The 22,672-nt window shown below is 49.7% G+C and overlaps 1 protein-coding gene across 2 annotated transcripts in view; it reads right to left on the bottom strand.

Annotated features, from left to right (window-relative positions):
* CAMK1G (calcium/calmodulin dependent protein kinase IG) overlaps window positions 1–17,559 on the bottom strand; it is a 30,481-nt gene extending 12,922 nt beyond the window's left edge. The window contains exons 1-3 of one of the 2 annotated variants that reach the window (XM_080648033.1): window positions 17,429–17,559; window positions 5,953–6,073; window positions 2,121–2,249 (exon numbers count right to left, since the gene is read on the bottom strand). In XM_080648033.1, coding sequence (XP_080504159.1) covers window positions 2,121–2,249; window positions 5,953–6,044 — 221 coding nt within the window. In that variant the 5' untranslated portion in view covers window positions 6,045–6,073; window positions 17,429–17,559. Of the gene's footprint in view, window positions 1–2,120; window positions 2,250–5,952; window positions 6,074–16,390; window positions 16,526–17,428 lie in introns of those variants that run through there. The other variant, XM_080648032.1, reaches the window with a different exon arrangement.
* Window positions 17,560–22,672: the final 5,113 nt, after the last annotated feature.

The following is a 22,672-nucleotide window of genomic DNA, read 5'->3' as shown; positions in this document are numbered from 1 at the left end:
GGGTTATATAAGTATTAAAAAAAATGCACGTCAAATACTTAGCACAGTGCCTGGGGAATAGTAAACACATCTATATATATAAAAGGCTAATATGCAAAGTGTCCCCACAGGAGTTCGACCAGGAGACCAGGAGTTCTATTGCTCTCTGTGATGGGCGCTGACCCCCAGGGGGTGGTGTGGAATGAAGGGAGGCCCCGATTGGCAGCTGGCAGCCAGGGAAGGGAGGCCCTGATCGGCCCTGATCACCGGCCAGGCCTAGGGACCCTACCCGTGCACAAGTTTTGTGCACTGGGCTTCTAGTACTTAATAATACCTATCATCTTTTAGACATTTCTAAAAATATAGACTTCTTGCAGTGGTGATCTTATGGATTCAATTATACATACAAGCTGACAAAAATAACATCAATTTGTTGATGATTCACTCACTGAACAAATGTTTATGGCTATTTATGTATCTGTGCTATTAGGGACTGATGATACAATACAATAATATCAAAGTCCACCTTGCTTTCAATGAGTCTAGTCCCTCTCTGCTTTAAACAAATATTTTTATTGATTTCAGAGAGAGGAAAGGAGAGAAACATCAATGGTGAGAGAGAATCACTGATCTGCTGCCTCCTGCACGCCTCCTACTGGGGATCAAGCCTGGAGCCCAGGGATGTGCCCTGACCAGGAATCAAACCCTAACCTCCTGGTTCATGGGTCAATACTCAACCACTGAGCCACACCAGCCTGGCTCTCTCTGCTTTAATCTCCCTGAAGCCCAGACCTATATCTTTAACATCCTACCAGATACCTTCATGTAGAGATAAGTGGATACTTATATTCATTGTGCTCCAATCAATTTCTATTTCCTCCAAGCCTAGACATCCTTTTTGCTTTCTGTCCCAAGGATGATATTACTGTCCACTTAATCACTCAATCTCAGAGTCATTTTTAATGCTTTTTTTTTTTATATTCTTACCAGTCAACCCCAACTCAATCACTTCTCTCTCTGAAATGCCTCCTAACCTTGGTCTTCTGGCCAATACATGATCCTGCCACTACTTTGCTTATATCCTCTTTGCTTGAGAAAGTCGTGTAATTGATCTCCTATCCTCTAGGCTGGCATTCTTTATTTCTGGCTTAATACAGGATTTCTAAATTGAAATCTGATTATGTGACTTCTTACTTAAAATCATTTGATGACTTTTCTTTGCCCACAGAATAAAGTCAACAGTCTTTATCATGACAGCCAAGACCCTTTATAATCAGGTCCCACTTGACCATTTGGCTTCATCTCCTGTCCCTTGATAACAAGTTCAGGGGCTTCCAATACTTACTCTTCCCCAACACCCCTTGCAGCTCCATGATTCTATGTTAAAGCTTATGTTATTCTCAGTCTGAATTCCCTTCCTGCATTGCCTCTCCTGCCTCCATAAAATTCTACTCATCCATCAAGATTCCTCTTCTTTGAAAATGTACCTAATAGTCCTTACTCATAAAACACATGCAGGCAAAATGAATCCCTGTCTCCTTCAAACTCTGCCTTCTGCTAGTGTGAGTCACATCTAATGGGAGTAGAGTTTGCTATGAGTACCCCTGTCTCTGCCCAGAAAATGTGAGCTCCTAAGGGTAAGGAATTTTGTTGGCTTCTTCCTTATGGTCCTGATGCCTACTACACTTTTTTGCACACCAAAGGAATCCCACAAGGGTTTGTTGCACAAGTCCTGCTGTAAACATTATGATTTATTAGTGTAGCCTCCATCATGATGCTTAGGGTATTAATCCTGCATTTGATTTGGAACAAATTGAGGTTCATTTCCAAGTTTTACACTGCTTCTTTACTTGTCAGTTCTTCCTAGGGTTGGCCTTCAACTGAAGTTTGTTCCTTTAAGATAATTACCCTCTGGTCTATGTGTATAAACCAGCTCTGCTACCTGTTGGTTCACTGTACAACTGGCTGGGAGAAAAAATTCAGCCAAGACAGATTTTTGGCTAAACTTAGCTGGTTAATCAAACTGACCCAGTAGCTCAATCAAAGGGAACAAACCCAGCCCCAGACCTTCTCGAAGGTGATTTGTGAAGGAAATGTTGTGACCCCACAGTTGTACTCAGCCAACCCTAAGACCCACTCACTTTTTCAGCACAGCGATCTCATTCTCGAGGCTGCTGTCCCGGAATGCCGGTGATTTCTTGATGCACTTCAGGGCGAAGAGCTTTCCAGTCACCCTTTGCTTCACCAGGAAAACTTCCGAAAAAGCTCCTCTGAGTAGAAGACACGGGGAAATAAAAATTAGTACTGGCTAGCTAGAGAGCATTGTTGGAGGCAAAACCAAAGTGTCAATGAAGGAAGATGGGGCAGGTCATTAATTTCCATTGTCATTATGGGCACCTGATGAACCGTTGATGGCAGAACCTATCTGACATGCCATTGTGCCCTCTCTTTCATCCACCATGTGGGAAAGAAATGATTCTATTACAGACTCGGACTATACGGTGCTATTTCCTGGGTCTACAATTTGGGAAGGACTCCCAGAGACTCTGCTTTGCTTTGGAGAGATTTCTTCACTTGGGAAACTCATTAAAGAGAGGTCACTGCAGCCCAGCCGGTGTGGTTCAGTGGTTGAGCATCGACCTATGAACCAGGAGGTCACGGTTCAATTCCTGGTCAGGGCACATGCCTGGGTTGGGGACTCAAACCCTAGTAGGGGGCCTGCAGAGGCAGCTGATCAATGATTCTCTCTCAACACTGATATTTCTATCTTTCTCTCTCTAGCTTAGAATCTAGTGTGAGAGACAGACACTTACAGATAAGCAGGAGGTATTATGAGAGCACCAAAAACGGATACTTAAGACATGGCCCCTACTATGGTTGGGCTGGCTGTGTGCTGCCAGTTCCAGCAGATGCCATTCACCTTGGAGCCACTGTATGCTTTATAACGTAATTATTACAACATCTCCCCCCGCCCCCCAGCAGACAGTAGGCTAGAGAAAAGGGTGATTTTTCCTGATGTGTACAGTGACCATTTGGGATAGCTGAGGAGGATGTAATTCATGGCTGTCTGACTTAAGAACATCCTGGCTTAAGTTTAAAGGAATGAATGAGAGTTAGTCCAGTGGGGGAGAGGGGAGGGAGAGAAACACTTGAAAGTGGTGTTTCAGGTGGGGGTGGAGAAGGAACATGAGAAAGCATGGAGGTGGGGAGCAGCAGATAGGGGTGAGACTCCACTTTCCTTATTCATAGAAGGAGGGAGTTGAGAAACGTGGCCTTAACAGCTGTGACTTTGTAGGGTTTACCCAGAGTGCTTCTTTCACCTTTACCTTTACAGCCTCACATGAATGATCCCCCAGTTTCAAAGCTGACACTGCTCTGGGCCCTCTTGTGCAATGAGATCAAATTTCTGGGGTGTCATTTACATCAAGGTGCGTGTCCGTGGCACCTGTTGTGGCAATTGAAGTGATGTTATTGCTCTTCTGCCCCAGGCTGCTTTCTACTGTGTGTGGTGTGGTGTGTGTGTGTGTGTGTGTGTGTGTGTGTGTGTGTGTGTGTGTGTGTGTGACAGAGGAGAGGGATTGGAAGACTTAATTGTGCCATCTGTCAGACTGTCAGATTGGGGAGCAGAGAGCTAGTTTCGAGCAGTCAAGGTTGTTCGGGTCAGGAGGCAAGACAGGCAGAGCCTTCAGAGCCAGGAGTAATGGCTTCAATAGTTCTGGTTTGCATTTCCTGCTCTGAGTAGCTCTCCACTCCTGCTGGGAGCCTGGGTGCTGCCAGAGGTGGGGGCAGGGGCCAAGGAGAAAAAATGTTTTCCTGGGCAGTGAAAGGAGGTGGCCTGGACCTTGGGTGACAGACCTCCTGCTACAGACTAGCTTTGCCCAGGGTCCCTACAGTTGTCCCAGGGCCCTGGCATTGTGGGTTGTGTCTGGGCAGATTTAGCAAAAGCCTGTTCTCCCTGGTGAGTTGTTGCAGAGGAGCCGAAGACTGGAGAGAAGGGGCCTTTGGCCTGGGATTCTGGTGCATCCCCCATGGGGGAGTCTGCTCTGCCCCCTGCTCCCCTGCCCACAGCGCCTCCCCTGGGTCAGTTGTGGGGTCTGCAGCCCGGGCTGCCTGTCCCCCTCCTGAGCACCACAGAGGAGCTTTCTCCTTAGCTTCTCCTCAGCCCTAGCTGCTAAGCAGTGACTTGACCCTATCTTGCCTCCTAGTTGTCCCAAATCACTGTGGGGGCTGGATATGTGAGAGCCACTGGAAACACTTAAAATATAGATTCCTGACTGCTGGGTTTCTGTCTTCCCAAATCCCTGGGGCCAGGAATCTGTTTTTGTTTTGTTTTGTTTTTCAAAAAATCGCCTGGGCTAAAATAATATCAAATTATTTTTTGAGGGTGAACATGATATTATGGATATGGAAGAAAATGCCTTTATTCCTAGGAGATGCAGACAGAAGGATTCGGAAGTGATGTGTGATGATGTTTGCAGCCAGTGTACAAATGTGTGTGTGTGTGTGTGTGTGTGTGTATAAAACAAATACAGTGAAGTGTTAACAACTGTTGAATGTAGGAGGGGGGTATGTTGATGTTGAACTATTCTTTTGCCTTTTCTTAAGCATTTCCGCAGTTATCAGTTAGAGGGATAATCTCCAGTGGCTCTGATGTGCGGGGTTTAGAAGCTGCTGTGGCCGGTTTCCCTGAGTGTCACGTAGCAGCGTGTCTGTCTTCTATAGTCCTACCGCCCCAGTCTGGGCAGACGGTGAGTAAGCTTCTGTCCACCCAGGCGTCCTTCTCCCTCCTTCTCTTGATTTTTGGGCTGCTTAGCAAACCGTTTCAGATTCACTCACGAGTCTTGTTCCTCTCTCTTCTGCCAAAAGCCTCCTCTCTAGCCACCCCCGTCTTGGCAAAGGCCCCTGATGGAGGGCCTGTGCTTTGATGACCGGCACCGCCGCTGGGACCCTTCTGTGAGCACAGAGCCCAGTCCTGGCCTGGGGCGAGGGGCAGGGGCGGGGGCAGAGGCCTGCTCTCAGGACCCAGCCTGCTCCTCTCTATGGTGAGTGTGGCCAGCCCTCGCTGTCTGAGATCACTGCCTCCTAGCCAAGGCAGAGGGAGCTAAACTCAGCCCAGCTGGCCAAAGGCAGAGCTTGCTTACATGGACAGCCCACTAACTGCCCCTCACTTCCCCAGGCCCCTGGGCCAATTAGCCCAGACTAATTAGCTGACCAGCTGGGGTTCTGAGGCGATGGGGCTGGAGGCCCAGAGGTGCTCCCAGCCTGCGTCAGAGACTGAGCCCTCCCGGAGGAGAGTCAGGGCCAAGTGGAGAGTCAGCTGCAGCCGAGCCGGCTCTGCTCCGCCAGCCGGGTAATCATTGTCAAGGGGCAGAGGCATAGACACCCGGGGGCTGGCAGGAGTGTGGGCTGCAGCGTGACTTTATTTTTCCCTGCCTATGTCCATAGCTGCCACAGCACTTGGCCAGGGAGCAGAGATGCTGGTGGGGCACAGAGCTGATCCAGGTGTGTGAACCCATCCGTGCTTCGCCTGCAAAGCACGTTTTTTCCCATCTCCAGCAGACTGTGGGGTTGCCCTTTCACTGCCTGCGGAGATGAAGAAGCTGGGTGAGGAGGCCCAGGGAGGCACTAGGGTCACTGAACCTCCACAAGTGCTCCAGAAAGTCTCTTTCCTCCGACCAGGATGAGGACCCAAGGGCTGTGGCAGCTATGGACATAGGCAGGGTCCCTGGGAGCAGAGTGGGAGACAGAAGCTGGGGAGGGGCCTTTTCCCTGGCGGCTCCAGTATACCAAACCGTCCTCTGTATTATCCCAAGGTACCTTCCCTACTCTCCACTGCCCTCGGTCCCTTGGAGCTGCTGAGATGATGTCCTGATTGATCAGTCTCTGCTGGCCTGGAATAACTCCTTCCCAACCCTCCCCCCCCCCGCCAGGAGGTGCCCCAGCCACTCCCTCGTCTCCCAGCCCCGCACTCACGATCCCAGCACCTCCATGAAGATGAAGGTTTTCCGGATGTTGGTCGTCTGTTTCTTCCAGGAGCTGCAGTCATCTTCTTCCTTCCGACCCATCGCCTCCAGAGTTGAAGCTTCCGGGGATGCTTTGTTTGAGGAGGGGAAGAAAGGGTCAGCTCAGCTGGTTTCTCAAATAAAATGAGATGAGTTGTAAAAAGAATTTATATTTTTATTGATTTCAGAGAGGAAGGGAGAGGGAGATAGAAACATCAAGGGTGAAAGAGAATCATAGATCGGCTGCCTCCTGTTCACCACCTCCATGGGGTATGAAGCCCACCACCTGGGGCATATGCCCTGACCTGGAATCAAACCGTGACCTCCTGGTTCATAGGTCGACACTCAACCATTGAGCCACGCTGGCTGGGCTTTGAGTGTCTACTACATACCCACTGTGCTTGCCACACGCTCGAGTTCAGAGTCTAGTCTCTGGTGGGAACTCTATTTTGTGTATATGCATTTAAGGGCAGTAACACATACATGCATATATGAACTTGGCTTTATCCCCCTGGGCTGAGCTAAGGCATTTCCTGCGTTACCAGGTGATCCCCAAGGTGTTTATTCACATTGCTGAGTCAGCCCAACTTCCTTTTCTATTATCCCAACTCTGCTACCTCCCCCAACCATCCCTATTCCCACATCTGTCCTTCCAGTTATGGGTTAAACACATGGATGATAGATGAATGAGTACTGTGATCCCTCTGCAACTCCCACAACATTTAGCACAGTGCTGGGAAATAGTTATTCATTAGAATCTGAACTGAATCAGGTCCTAACTTTAATATCAGAGTTCTGGAGTTACCACAGGCATTCAACAGTCGACACCTATGCCGTGTCAGGGCCGGCTGTGTCCTGATGAAAAACACAGCTTCCCTGGGGCTGCCAGGCTTGAGGAGACGGGCAACGAGCAAGTGAACTAACATGTGCAAAGTGTGGGAAAACCACAGAAGAACAAAACCCAGGCTTGGAATAGAGACCAACAGAGCAGGTCTTCTTTAGAGAAAGGTCAGGGGCGGCCTCTCTGAGCAGGTCGTATTTTAGGTGAGATCAGAAGTTTGTGAAGAAGCCAGTCAAATGGAGTGTGGGAAGGGGCATTTTGATAGAAGGACTAGAATGTGAAAGTCCTCAGGGGGGAAAGAGCCCAAAGGACTGAAGAGACGTGTAACTGGAGTAGACTGAACCCTGCATGGCCTGGCGCAGTGGTAGGCAGGGAGAGGTGGGCATAGGGCAGACCTTAGAAGGCCTTACAGATTTCGTTAGATATTGGAATTTCTTCTCAGTGAGACTGGGAGACATTGAAGGATTTTTAGCAAGAGAGCTAAATTAGATCACTAAGGTTTTAAAGAGCTCACTCTAGCTGCTCTGTGGAGAATGGAGTGGAGGGGCAGAGATTGACCCATGGAGAATAGGCAGAAACCTATGAGAGAGATGGTAGGTAGGGACCATGGTGGTAGGAAAGGAGGGAAGTGGGTGGACCTGGGATATATTCCGGGGGTCCAGTTTTCTACGACACTAGGTGATGTGTCGAAGTTGGGGTAAGAGGAGTCTAGACTGACTCTCATGCTTCTGGTAGGAACATCCTGGGGTGATGGTACCCTTTCTGAGGTCATGATTATTACAGAGAATCATGTTCTTGGGGTGTGATTGGGGGAGTAGGGTTGGGACTCTCTGCATGAAGACATCCTGAGTTTCTGTGGGTGGTGGGTGAGACACATTTCTGCCAGCACCCTTCTCCTACAAACTTCTTGGGCCTGACAGAGAAAGAGGAAAGTATGTCTAATGGCTGTATGTCTCAGGCAATGTCCCTCCTTCCTCATTAAAAAAAATGCCAGTAAAATCCATAGGGTCTTCTAATAATTATAGAAGAAAGATAAAGTTTGTGCCTACACAATTTAGCATTAGATAAAGAGCATAGGCTTGGAGGTCAACCTGAGTTTAAATCCTATCTCCACTAGTTACTAGTTAAATTGCCCTAATCAGGTTAATAACCTTGTTGAGTCCATTAAATCATCTGTAAAATGGGGACAACACCCCTTCTGGTTATGGTGAAGAATAAATCAAATGGTGTACACAGAGACTTAGCAAACTGTCTCACCTGTATTAAGTAGTTGTAACAGAGATATTAGTTGGGGGATGTTAAGTTGATGGTTTTTCACTCCTGGTCATACCCATGTGGAGGACTTATGTCATAAAATAGGTTCTATAGCATAGAAGGAAACCTCTTGTGCCATTAGACATAACTGTGAGGCTTAGACCCTGGGAATAAGAAGAATGTGACACAAGTGAGGTCCTTGCTAGAGAGGACAAGGCATGGAAAGGCTGCTACTTTGGTCCTGAGTGGATCCTGGGAAGGAGATGGGGAGACAGAGGATGTAGTTGTCAGAAGCACACATCTTTGCTAGCATCCATCCAGGAACAGATGGGTGGGCTTCCCAGGGCCCCACTGATGGGAGACCGTAAGCCTACGGGCAACTCTGGCTGCAGCCACATCCGAGAGGTCAGAACGTACTTATGGGGCAGACCTAGAGGGAGAAGCTGAGCAAGACTGAGTCGCATGATCTGCAGAAGTAGCCCAGGGCCAGCTTGTACCACCTCATGACAGCTGACTGTGCATGTCTGTTCTCGGCCGCATGCTTAGTAGCCTCATGTTGTTAGCCATCCTGGGAGTATTTACACCATGGAAACAGGCAAATGCTACAAGCAGGGTGTTTCCCCACTCCTCCCTCCACTCTCCAAGGACCAGATGTTAAGCATTTATCAAAACATAAAGAAGCAAACAAAACATTTATCAGCTCCCCTCTGCCCATGGCCCTGGTGAGGGGATATATTGCTGCTAGAGGAGATGTCACCTGGGGTCTGGATGAAGAGACTGACTATAATCAGGGAGTCTCAGGTGACAGCAAATGGCTGGGATCAGAGCCTTCAGGGGAGGGTGTCAGCATGACATTCCATGGGCCAGATGAGACCAGTCACACCTCAGAGGCCACTAGTCAGTTTCTGACGAGATCCCAGACAGCTGGGATTCGAGGTCCCTGGCAAGTCTGAGGCCCCCCTCTCCCATACTAAAACTAGATCGAGTGCCTTATAACGGAAATGCCACCTTGAACTAGAGCAGGAGGAGGAAAGGCCATCCAAGGCTGTGTGTTCCTGAGAGACACTTTATAAAGGGCTAAATGAGACTCTTTATTAAATCTGAGATGTTATAATGGACAAGTTCAAATGTGAAGTTTCCTATTTCCTTTTTGCTGCCTGGCGGGGTAAGATTTTTTTCTTTAAAATATCTTTTTATTGATTTCAGAGAGGAAGAAAGAGGGAGAGAGAGACAGAAACATCAACGATGAGAGAGAATCATTGACCGGCTGCCTTTTGTATGCCCCCACTAGGGATTGAGCCTGAACCTGGGCATGTGCCCTGACCAGAATCAAACTGTGACCTCCTGGTTCATAGGTTGATGCTTAACCACTGAACCGCACTGGCTGGGCATACGATTTTATAAGAAATAAAGAATCTATCATTTCTTTGCACATTTTAGTATAATGTGTAAATTTGCAACCTGGCTATATAATTATGAAAAAACACATTTGAAACAGCCGAGTGTAGATCTGGTGGCTCGTGCTGGCAACTTTGGGCTCATTTGTTGATTTGCTCCTTTTGGAGGCCTCACCCTGGACTTTGAGGGCAGAATGCAAGGTGGAGACAAATGGACCCTGATTGGCAGAGACTACTTTGAGGAAGATGAAGTATTACAAGAAGGCTATCTTTAGCCAGATGTGATTCTGTAGATTCTTAGCCCCAAATCTAACAGCTTCCACTTATCAGAGCGGTTGGCATCTGGGCTTGGGCCAAATGCTTCCTACCGTGTAGACATACTGTAGCTGAGAAGTCTGGAAACATGTGGGAACACAGGGTGGGTGTTAAAAGGAACCAGATCAACAGGGTCAGTGTGTGTGTGTCTCTTTCTCTGGCTCTTTCCCCTTCCAAAGAACAGGGCTGCAGACAGACCCTGCTTTTCCAGGTAGGGAGCGAATCAAAAGCCTTCTTTCCACTTGTGGCCTTCAGCTGGACGGCCGTCACTCCCCCTGGTGGAGCCCCCATGGAATGACGGCTTGCTTGCTCTCCAGGAGGCATCACCACCTCATTAGCAGATCTGTACGTGCTGTTCCTTCTTTCCCATCTCTTTTAAATAGCTTCTTAAAACATCGTATTCTTAGCTTAAGCTAGGCTGTAAGCAAACATCTTTCCCGCCCACCCCTCCTCCCATACACTCAATGCTAACAATTTAGTTCCTCTTCAGAGCTACATGAAAAAGTCCGGGCCATATCTGAACCCCTGCTTCATTCCAACCCCTGCTTAGCCTCAGAGAAACCTCAAGGCCCATTCAGAGGGAAATAAAACAAATTCAGAAAAGGGCGAAGCTCCACTATTGCTCTCATTTGTTTCCAAAGTTCACCCCACCTCTCTGTTTCTGCAATAATTTCTATTGGGCTCCAAAGCTCCACAACAGCCACTGTAGGCTTCTCTGAGAGTTAGAGCTGATTTCCCCGTGCAGCTCAGGAGATGTGGATGCTGGCAGTCGGGGCTGGCTCGGGCCCCTCATTCTTCAAAAGGGCCAGGCCCTTAAGACTGTTCTGCAAAATGGTCCCGGCAAAGGAAATGACCTCATTACATGGGACCATCTTTGGGTTGTGGAGGTAACACCCCTTCATTCGACATTACCTCCTGTATACCCACTGTACTAAACATAGACATTTTTTATGACATGAGGTTACCCTGGAAAGTGCCTACAATCAAGTTGAAAGACCAAGCAGAGGCATATAAATAAATACCTAAGAACACGGACCAGTGGATGAGAGTTGGCAAATGAGTGACGTTGGGTCAGGGCCAAAATGGTTCAGAGGTTGACTGTAGGCTGACTGCTTACATGTGGGTTTCCCTCACCAGAATGCGCGTGCTTAAAGGGCAGAGGACATACATTCCTCGTCTTGGAATTTCTAGTGCCTGGTACTGAGACTGGGACATACCAAGGGTCTGGCCCATATTTGTTAAATGAGTGAGGAGCAGAGCCCCGGGGGGTGAGGGTGGGGTGGGGAGGCGGGCTTGATCAGGGGTTGCTTTGCATAGGAATTGGACTTCAGATGGGTGTTGAAGTGGGTGGGGAGATGTAGTCTTGATGTTTCTCTAGTGAGGAACAGCAGCAGGGAGCCCTGCACCCTGGGAAGGGCAGGCGGTAGGACCTCCTCTCTAAGCTCTCGCTGTGAGACCCTGCCTAAGGCATAGCAGCAGAGAGGGCAGAATCGACTTGCCTTCTTTGCCATCATCATCACTTCTGGGACAGACAGCTGGGCTCTAGGTCTAGTTCTTGGTCAGCAGAATCCTCCTGGGACACTTGAAGAACCCCTCCCCCGCCCCCGCTCCCGGCCATTCTATCGCACCCTTGGGCAAACTACGGCCCATGGGCCGGATCCGGCTGTTCTATCCGGTTCTCTTGCTCTCCCCTCCGCTCCTTTACTTTGAATTTATATTAGTTCACACAAACACTCCATCCATGCTTTTGTTCCGGCCCTCCGGTCCAGTTTAAGAACCCACTGTGGCCCTCGAGTCAAAAAGTTTGCCCACCCCTGATAGAGTCATCTTCCCTCGCCCCCAAAGTTCCTCTATAATGTCAGCCTGAGCGGTCTTCTGTAACACATCTGGCAATGGGAAATTCTCCTGTTGGTTTGTTTGAGCTCATAGCCTCACTAGAAATCAACTCCATACGAACAAAGACCTGGTCCATCTCCTTGTCTCCCTTGGGCCTAGCTCAGCGCCTGGCTCCAGCTACTTAGGACTCAGTCATATTTTTTGGATGGTCTTCCTGATTTCTGGGGGGAAGATTTCACAGCTGGGAGGAGACTCCAGAGGGAAAAGTTCTTCCTGAAGGCAGAACACATGATCTTGGGGGTAGAAACTGCCTCTGAGCAGGCCTTTCTGAGCTTCTGGGAACAGGCTGTGCGATCCAGCCTGGATGCATATGAGGTGCTGGTGAGAGATCTTGGGCTGGGAGCCCAGGAGGCAGGCGTCCTTCACATGCTTCTGCTGTGGGTCGTCCCTGTCCTTCTCTCCTTCCCAGGCTCCCAGACAGAACTGTAAGGCAGATGAGCTTATCTTCGGTGCCTCCTCATTGTCATCACTGTCCTGCGAAGGTGCCCGGCCACCTGTGGCCCCACATGGCCCTGGAGCCTCTCTCTGGACCCTCACTTCTGCCTGCCTTGCTCCATGTAACCTCCTTATCAAAAGTTTCCTATTTTGAGTCACAGCCACTTAGGACTCTGCTTATTAAATCAATCAGCTGAGCTAATTGCTTATGAGTGTCATTCCCTCCTGACAAGATATCCCAGAGTCTTATTTCATTTTGTTTTGTTAATCCTTAACAAAACAATCCAGAGGCATTAATCCAGAGGCATTCAATTTAATTCACCTCAATGCAATGTGTTACCCAATCCACAGTCCAGCTCCCAGTCTGGACACAACAAACTAAGAGATGGGGACAAAGAAGGAGAGGATCTTTGAGCAGCACCTCTGCAGCCTTCAACCCACAGGTAATGGCGCTCAGCTCCACCTACAGGAAGAGGCAGCCTGCCTTCCCCGGTGCTCTCACAGGGGGCATAGTGAACAGGCCTCAGAGCCTTCCCGAGGGACCATATGGCCCTTTCACGCACCTCAGAGGAGTCAGGCCACCCTGACACTGCCTTGTGTTTCCACGGTTTTCCATTTCTTTGGATCATGACTCAGAAAGGCCTGCAGGTCTTGAGAGGGAGGTTATCAGTTGGATCATATGTCATAAGAATGGGCTGTCTGCCCTGGCTGGTGTGGCTCTGTGATCACAGCGTCGGCCCACATATGCTCTGTGTGGGTTCAGCTCCCGGTCAAGGGCACATGGTTGGATTGCAGGTTCTATCCCGGCCCTGGTCTGGGTGTATGTGGGAGGCAACCAATCAATGTGTCTCTCTCACATTAATGTTTCTCTCTCTCTGTCTCTCTCTCCTGTCCCACCTTCCCTTTCTTCCACTGTCTCTAAAAATCAGTGGACAAATACCTTGTGGCAAGGATTAACAAAACAAAATGAAACAAAACAAAGAATGTGCTGTCTGCCTCCAGGCTGGGGCACTCTGGTTATAAAGGGCCTGCAAGGCTAAAGCTGGGATGTTTTCCTGCCCAGGCCCTGCCATTTCCTGGACTCGAGCCCATACTAGACTTTCCATCACACTCTGGATTGAGAGGCACGAGAAGGAACTCAAGTCCCGGCTGCAGTCTTGACTTGGCACCAAGGAGCTGTGCAGCCCCAGGCAGATCACTGTACATCTCTGGCCTTCCACCTCTCCTCTTGGTGAAAAGAGATAGAAGTACATTAAGTTTCCCTGAAGTTTGTTTTTTAGAATATTATTAGTCCCAGGAGATTCTGAGCAAAGTGGATGTTCTGCCTCTTCAGCAGGTGTCTTTAATGATCCACATTCGCTTATTAAAAAGGTTCTGGGGACTATTAAAGATACCTGCTTCATGCTATTTAACCTGGCATCCCCAAGATTTACTAGGCTGTGAAAGTCTTTCCTTCTGTAACACCTACTAGCATCCAGGGGAATGTAGAATTGCTCAGAGCTTACTTTGGAAAATGGGGACTAGGCCATCTCTACTGCTCTGTGATCCTCCATTTGTTTGAGCAATATATGGATTTTCCAGTAGCCTGCTGTCATCCCTCAAAGACCTGTCTCCTCACCGAGTCACAGGCACATGGCTGGGTCTGTGTGAGCTGTCAGAACCTGCTTCCCATTCATGGACTGCCACTCCAGTGGCTGGTCAGCTGGCCAGAGCTCAGATCCCGGACCCTACAGCCTCCTGGGGACTTCTGGCTGGACAGCACTTCTCAGCAGCACGGACTCCATCCCCAGCCCTCCCACGAATCCTGCCATCTCAAAGGCCAACTCTGCTTGCCAGTTTCTGTTTGCAAAATCACTGAGGAAGGACGTTTCTCAATTGCCTCCTGCAGTTTATTTCAGGCTCAAACCCACATTTAAGTGTAACCGGATTCCTCCCGCTGCAGTGACAAGCCAGAATCCATGTGTTGTTTAAGGTGTACTGTGTGCCTCTCATCTAGGAAGCGAGGAACATTCCCCAGGACTTCATTAGGTGACACATAGGAGTCACTGGAGAGAGCAGGGGGTGCTACTTATTATTATTATTCTGAAGATTATTTTTATTGATTTCTACAGAGAGGAAGGCAGAGGGAGGGAGAGAGAGAGAGACATCGATGTGAGAGTGAGACATTGATTGGCTGCCTCCTGCATGACCCCCACTGGGGATTGAGCCCGAAACCTGGGCATGTGCCCTGACTGGGAATCGAACTGGCAACCTCCAGGATGATGCCCAACCAAATGAGTCACATTGGCCAGGGCAGCTACTTGTTCTTAATGTGCTTCTAACCACAGTAGGCCTCCGTGTCCTCAACTGCCGAAGGGAATAAGGACCTCTGTCTATTTCTCGGCATTCCTATGACGCGCAGTCCATCAGCGGGCATGAAAGCACCCGTACCCTCTCACGGGCTATGCTGTGGGCCCACACCACAGGCATGTGGAGAGAGAGAGAGAGGGAAAAAAATAACAATTTAAATAGGGGTGAGTGCAGGACAGGAGCTGTGAATGCTATTTCCTCAGCTGGTCTTGGCTCCCACATGCCTCTCGCAGCGTGAGCATCTCTTCTCACTGTGATTCCGAAGTGTTTAAAGATATATACATTCTCATACACCACGGCCCTGAAATGCAAACCAACTACTTCATCTGGTACTCAACCAAGAAAACAGAGATCTGTTGCAACACTGTAGGAAACACTGCTGGTGTTGGATTTTTTTTTTTTTTTCTCCCATGGGCAATATGCTCATCTCCACCCTGGCCCCTTTCTAAGGAGTTTTCAAGGATAATAGTTTTGCCTGTGTCTGCCACACGCTGCCTTTGAGCTTAACTCCCATGCAGGAGGCGCCTCCTTTGAACAGCCGTGGGGGCTTCTGATTGTACACCGCCCCAGCCAGACCTTCTACCGCACCTTCCGCCTTCTGGAAGGTGAGAGAAGGGATCTCCCCCCTGGGGAGGGAGCACAGAGGCAGCAAATGAGCTCACGACTGCTGGAGCAAGAAGCTCTGTGTTACCAGCCTTCCCTCCGAGGACACCGGTTTGACAATCATCAAAGCCGCTGCGGCCTGCTGGCCCCCACGGACTTGCGTTTTTTTTTTTTTGGCAGCTGCTCAGCTCCAGCCCCTGCCATTGACCATGCAGGCAGGCGCGCCTGCAGTTGTAGTGCCGCACTCAGCCGCTCCACCTCTCTCATTCATCCTGCAGCTCATTCACTCCTGGCTCCGGGCAGGCTGCGGCGGGGCCCCAGCCCTCGCAGGCACTCCGTGTGGCAATTTGTTTATGGCCATGTGCGTGCGTGAGTGGGAGAGAGGGGGCGAGGGAGGTGCTCTCCTCTTAGAGAGGGATTCTTTTCAGTCCCACCCACAACTGCTCCAGTCCTGCCCGCCGATTGCCTGGGTGGGGCACTGCGCTAGGCACTTCAGCATTATCTCCTTTAATGCACTCGGCAGCTTTTCAAGGTAGGTGTCATTCACCCCAAAGCTTGAATCCTGATGGGTAGACATGTTCAGCAAAATGCCCCAAATCAAGCAGATGGTAAATGACAGTCCATCCGAGGCCAACAGCAGCCTCCTAGTCCCCCTACCACACAACCTGTTGCCTCTTTCCTGGTGGTGACTGTTGGGTCTCACACCACTCTCATTCTTAGGATGCTTGCTTGCACTCCCAAACCTGACTGCTCTTCCTCCTCCCCCCAAACACAGGGCTTGGATGATCTTGGAAAACTCAGAGTTCTTAGCACTGAGGCTGGGGCCTGAGGCATCTACTGTGGAGCCAGTGTCTGATCTGGCCCAAACCTTTTCTCTAACCTGAAGCTTCTTTCCCAAAGTTTTGCCCCCTTTTCTAAAGACTGCTCCCCCTCCGGCCCCCGCCCTCCTCCCACACACCTTAGCTCTCTGCAGCATCATGGAAAGGTCACTGATGATGTCAGAAGATCTGGGTTCAAATGCTACTATCATCAAGCTTTGCAACCCCAGGCAAACGGCTTAACCTCTCTGAGTCTCAGTGATCTCATCTATAAAAGGAGAAATAATACTTGCTTCACCAGCCCGCTGGACTCATCCGAAAGATAACTAAGAGAAAGCACACCATCCACTGGGAATCGTGGTCCCATATCCGGTATTACTAAGCACTCTGTGTTATGGCCTGTTGGGTCTCCTCTTTGGCCCTGGTTAAGCTTAGGTCAGTAGCCCTGCCGGGGCCAGGCTCTGTCTTCAGCCTCTGGTCTGGGAAAGACCATCTCCTTACCCAAGACGGAACCTGCTTGACCCTCTGGACTCTTCTCAGCGGTTTTTCTCATCATCAATTTATCTGGCTCCAGAGCAAGCAGCCGGCCAGCCATGCACGGCAAGCAGACCAGCGCGAGCCCTGGCAGCGCCTCCGGGAGCCTCAGGGTTAAGGTTTGTGCGTCAAAGTTACGTGCAGCGAAGGGGCCACAGCGTGGATGGGGGTGGTGGTGGTGAATTCAGACTTCCTTTTAGCATCTTTACCTGAGAACTGAACTGGGGAAGTTGAAAGACAGGAGGGAGGTGGGCGCACCCCCTGGGGGAAGGAGAAGGAGTGGTCTTGTGACTGAGAGCAATTCCTCACGCCTGCCCGCCCCGGGTGGCTGAGTTCTGCATCCTTGCCGCCAAGGGCGAGAGCTGGAGCCGGTCCCTGGACCCTGCGGTGGGGGAGGAGGGGGGCCCGAGGCTGAGGCTGGTTTACCTTCCTTGGCTTTGCAGAGCCACAGGCTGTTCACAAACCTCCTTTAACCCACTGGTTGCCCTAATCCTTACCACAACCCAGACAGGTAGGCAGATGGAGCATTGCCCCGTTTGACAGATGGGGTCAGAGGGGTTAAGAGATGAAGGCTGTGCAGGAGGCAGGGGTGCAGCATGCTGGGGGTCCCGACACCCTGTAGATGGACTGCCCTCCCAGGCACAGAGCCCTGAGGATTGCCCCCGGAATGCAGCCTGCAGCAGGCATTGAGGAGGGGCATAGACAGACACGGGGCTCCCCTTTTCCTGCCCAGAGTGCAAAAGGTTCTCCCACTCAAGCCAACCCTGAAGTGGTGTCCAGAGGCCCCCCACCGGGGTCCCACTGGGACCTCATTCAGACTTCTTTTCCAAGGCAGTGACAACTTACCCTGGATACCACAAGAATTAGGCAACACTGGACCTGAGGCTGAAATCAACGCCCAAGTTGCTCACGAAGTGGCTCTTCAAGCCCACTCTCTAGGAGCCACCTGCCTCCCACTAAGCAAGGAACCTCCTAAAATCAAGAAAAGAAGCGGGCTCATCTTACCCAGGGAGTCAGAAAGAATTCGTGCTCCTGGTGCTCCCGCTCCAGCTCCTACAGGTCTGTGAGGATTAGCTGCTCCAGTGCCTTAACAATAAGCCGAATTAAAGGGGAGGAATGCAGGGGTTTTCTTTCCCAGGACCGTAACCAGGCAGCCTTAAAGGGGAGGAAAAGTAGCTAGGTGGCTTCTATCTCTCCTTCCTTTCCTCTGTTCTCCCTCCCTCTGAGCAGCATTTAGTCTGGTCCAGAAAAATGCTTTTGCAAAGAGGCCCCTTTATGCTGCCTCTCTCTCTCTCTCTCTCTCTCTCTCTCTCTCTCTCTCTCTCTCTCTCTGCACATGCCTGTGTAATTGTGTTTGCATTGATGAGTGTGATGGAAAGAGAGAGAGAAAAAATAAAAGCATAATCAGAACATCAGATTAGAGGTTTCCATTGCCATGGATAGGGTGACAACCGAAAATCCAAGAAGCTTTCTAGGTCTGCCTGCCTCAGTTTCCCTCTTAACCACTCAGCTGCTGGGGTGTGTTGTCTAAAAACACCTACCTGAGCAGTAGGGCTTCTACATTGGCTGAAATGTAGAGACAAGAGCCCTCAGTATTTGTCTGGCTTGACATCTCTTACAAAGAAGTCCTTGGATGTCCTGGAGGGGGACCCTATGTTGAATGGTTCCATTGTCTCCTTTCCTCTGTTTCTAGAAGCACAGCATTCTGATCCCCAAACCTTTCTCAGTGCTAACTCACTAGACCCTAGGAGACAATTCCCCTCCTTTGGAAACTCTGCTCCCTCACACTCACCTCTTGGTCCTGCCCTTGACCATGCTTCCCAGTCTCCATCTCAGCTTCTCTTTGCTGCTTCTTAGTGGAGAGTCCTTGAACTTCTGCCCTCTTACTTCTTCTCCTCTACTCTCCCCTTAATGTGAATGCAGGGTCTTCAGATGAATGTCCCAAATCAATACCCCCATTTGGGTCATCCACCTTAATCTCAACATCAAAATGTCCACTGCCATCCACAAACAAAGCTGAATGTGCCATAGTCTCCTTCAAACCCACTCTCCTCCCATTCTTCCCAGTGAGGCTACCTGCTACCATCTTCCCAAACACACAAGTGCTTCCTTTGGCCACATTGTCCCTTTCATTGCCCTTCAGATAGAGTCAGCTATTCTACTCTTTCAATTGCTTCTTCGAATTAGCTTTGGAGTTGTGCCTTTTTATTTTATACTAGAGGCCCAGTGCACAAAATTCGTGCATGGGGGTGTGTGTCCCTCAGCCCAGCCTGCACCCTCTCCAATCTGGGACCTCTCGAGGGATGTCCGACTGCCCGTTTAGGCCCGATCTTGGTAGGATCAGGCCTAAACGGGCAGTTGGACTTCCCTCTCACAATCCAGGACTGCTGGCTTCCAACTGCTTGCCTGCCTGCCTTCTTGATTGCCCCTAACCGCTTCTGCCTGCCAGCCTGATCACCCCTAACCACTCCCCTACCAGCCTGATTGATGCCTAACTGCTCCCCTGCCAGCCTGTTTGCCCCTAACTGCCCTCCCCTGCAGGCCTGGTCACCCCTAACTGCCCTCCCCTGCAGGTTTGATCATCCCCAACTGCCCTCCCCTACTGGCCACCTTGTGGTGGTCATCTTGTGTCCACATGGGGGCAGCCATCTTTGTGTGTTGGAGTGATGGTCAATTTGCATATTACTCTTTTATTAGATAGGATAGAGGCCTGGTGCACGGGTGGGGGCCAGCTGGTTTGCCCTGAAGGGTGTCCCGGATCAGGGTGGGGGTACCCTTGGGGCGTGGGACGGCCTGGGCAAGGGGCCTGTGGTGGTTTGCAGGCCAGCCATGCCCCCCGGCGACCCAAACAGAGGCCCTGGTATCTGGGATTTCTTTATCTTCTATAATTGAAACTTTGTAGCCTTGAGCAGAGCCAAGCCTCCTGCTCGCTCCGTGGCCACAGCCATTTTTGTTGGGATTTATTTATCTTCTATAATTGAAACTTTGTAGCCTTGAGTGGAGGCCTGGGCCTGCCAGGGTGTGCGGAAAGCTTGGCTTCCTCCATCGCCAGGGGCAACTCAAGCCTCCTGCTCGCTCAGTGGCCGCAGCCATCTTGGTTGGGTTAATTTGCATACTCGCTCCTGATTGGCTGGTGGGTGTGGCTTGTGGGTATAGCAGAGTGATGTTAATTTGCATATTACTCTTTTATTAGATAGGATCATTTATGTGATTTTTGAATAAATATAGTCCCCAAACTCATCGTGTACAGCTCTCCTTGGTTCTTAATATTTTTTCTGCCTTGAATTCTAGTTTGCGTTTCCATTGCTTAGATTCTCTGGGTATAGCATCCCAACCAGCAGCTGTCCTCCTCCTGTTTGAACACTGGTCAGCAGAATTTAATCACAGCCTGAGGTGGTCCAGCAATGCCTATGGACATTAACAAAAGTTAGAAAGTTTATCTGTAGGGTGCTGAATTCCGCCTCTGACATCTTCTCCAGCACACACATACACACACTATTCCTTAAATATTTATTAAGCACTGCCTGGGTACTAGGTTTTGGGGATATGAAACCAGACCCAGATTCTATACCCATAGAACTTCTACTGTCCAAGCACACAAGTCAGTCCAGTCTGTGATTTGTCACGTGCCCTGGTACTAGTTTGAATTGGGCAAGGAACTGCCTGTCAACACCAGCTCACCAGAATCCCCCTTCCTCATCCCCTTTTCTCCAATCCGCCTGCACACTGCTGGCCTTGGCAAGCCACAGGCCAGGGATGCATTCTCAGCTGTGGAAACAGAAATAGGTCCTGTAGAAGTCGGGCACCATAGGAGAAAGAGCTGCCTCTTTATGCTGAGCTCAGAAGGTAGATGTCCTGGTAGGTACTGACCAGGCCACATGCCAGACCTCAGAGGCCAGAGTGGAGGCAAAGCATCCATTGCTTGAGTATTGGCACAGGTGACTAGAGAACTGAAAGAGAATTCGGGAATGTTTCTCAAGGAGGTGGGAGAGAGCTTTGGGTATGATAACACATACAGCATACATATACACACATGCACACATGCACATACCCATGCTTGCAGTGTTGTCTGGTTCAGAATCTTTTAAGGGCCTTATCTCTAAGTTTTCCCCAATCACCCATTCAACCTAATATTTATTAAACAACCACTCCGTGCCTTGTAGACAAGATAAGACTGAAATACAGAAAGCGTTCAAAGACCCATCCATAGTTAAGTGGGGTGCTATTAGCTCACGTGGTCACCAGGGATGGGACCATGCAGTTGGCCTGCTGTGGGCTGGAGACATCAGGAAAGTTTTCATGAAAGACTGCCATGGGAGTCAGCCTGAGCCTTAGGGATGAGTAGGGCCAGATTTGGGAGGTGCGGTGGGTGGGGTGGGATTAGGAGAAACACAGAGGTTGGAATACACAGGATGCATGCTGGAAATGACAAGATGGGCCTGCCATGTGGTGGGGTGAGGCTGGCGGGGAGGGTGTTTGAGCAGCCCGGCAGGGGGCTTTGGACATGGCTGCAAAGTCAGTAGACAGTCACTCACTGTAGGTTCCTAAGCAGGGGTGCTGGTGGGAAACCCCTGTGTGTCTGAGGTTGGGAGGTGGAGACTGCAAGTCCCAGCGTAGGAAGGCTCTGCAGTCCCTGAGCTGAGGGACGAGGGCCTGGACCACGGGGCAGCAGGAGTAGAGAGAAGGGAATGACCTGAAGGAGGTGCCGGTGCCTGTCAGGAAGCATCCTTCTCTCATCCCAAATGACCGGTGGGTCAGAGCTTATCCAGGTAAGGATGGCAAAGGGAGATGTGGCCAAGTGTACTCTCAGGTTCTCACCTCTGCTGCTCCCACATGGTCACGCTTATCCCTGAAATACACAAAATAAGGGGTCCTCTTCTGGTTTGATGTAAGAAAGAGAAGAGGGGGGTGTGCTCATGGGGACAGAACAGTTCTTTCTCACCTCACTTTGGTCTGCATTGTCTTTTATATTTAATTAGATCTTGAGCTTTTTCGGTAGCCAGATGACAAGATGTAATGAGGTGCCAGGGTTGAAAAAAGGGAAGGGAAAGTGATCTTCATCATTCATTCGTTCATACAACACATAGTTATTAAGCACCTACCCTGTCCTAGGCAATATGGTAGGCTCTGAACATACAGTAGTATACAAGATAGGCACAGTCTTGCTCTAATGACTCTTACATTCTAGCAGTAATGTCAGATTTTAAACAAATACAGATAATTATAATTGTGATAAGTGCTATGAAGAGGGCATTATGAAAATACATGTTATAGGGACCTTAGCTAGCCCTGAGGAAGTGACTTTCCAATGGAATCAGAAGGAAAAAGAATCAGGTACAAGAAAAGTCAGAGAAACAAAAGAACAGCCTGTGTAAAGGTCCCGGGGCGGAAAGGAGCCACACCTCTTAGAGAGACAGAGAGAAATGCACTTTGGTTGGACAGTGAGGGCATGGGGGAGAGAAGCCCCAAGTGCAACTGGTGAGGTGGGAAAGGAACAAATTGTGCACAGCCTTGAACGGATGACAGGAAGGCTAACGGGAGGGGCCACCCAAAATCAAATAGCACTGATTTCATAACACTTTCCAATTTGAACACATTCCAATTTGAAGTTGGATAACAGGATGGAGTAGGCACAGGCTGTGGCGGTAGGAGGGAGGGAATCAAAATTACGGGACAATAGAGACAGGCTGGCACTCAGGCATGAATCAATGTATGACTTGCTACTTTAGCATTTATTTGTTTTAAAAATAAGACACCAGATTTCTAGTACTTCCAAGAATAGACACTGCTGTGCCTTGGTGTGCATTGTTCCTGCAGCTTGCGATGTGCTCATCTTTTTATGTGAGCTGGGCCCGTAAGCATTCTCCTCTCCTGAGTACCCTTTCCTGGGTCCACAAGCAGATGGATGACCCTCTCTGTTCTCCCCAAGCCCATTGCTGCAATGGCGTCACCCTGGGGTGGAAACTGGTCTGATACATGTCAGGGTTGCCTGATAGTGACAAGTTTGCTAAGGCAGAAACCACGCTCCTATTGCCTCGATGCTACCCTCTCACCAGGCAGAGAGCAGGACCCCCAAAGATCTACAAAGTTAAAGAGCTGACTCAAACCTAAAAGGAGAACTTACTGGTGTGTCCTGATTTGGATACCACTGATAGCAGAAGGAGGAGGAGTTCAGCGCGTTAATAATGGACTCAGCATGGGCTGCCCCCTATACATATGCAGCATCCAGAAGAATAGGTAACAGCCCAT

The sequence above is a fragment of the Plecotus auritus genome (genome assembly GCF_963455305.1).
Source record: "Plecotus auritus genome assembly, chromosome: 12".
NCBI lineage: Eukaryota > Metazoa > Chordata > Mammalia > Chiroptera > Vespertilionidae > Plecotus > Plecotus auritus.
This window is presented reverse-complemented; position numbering and strand designations above follow the sequence as displayed.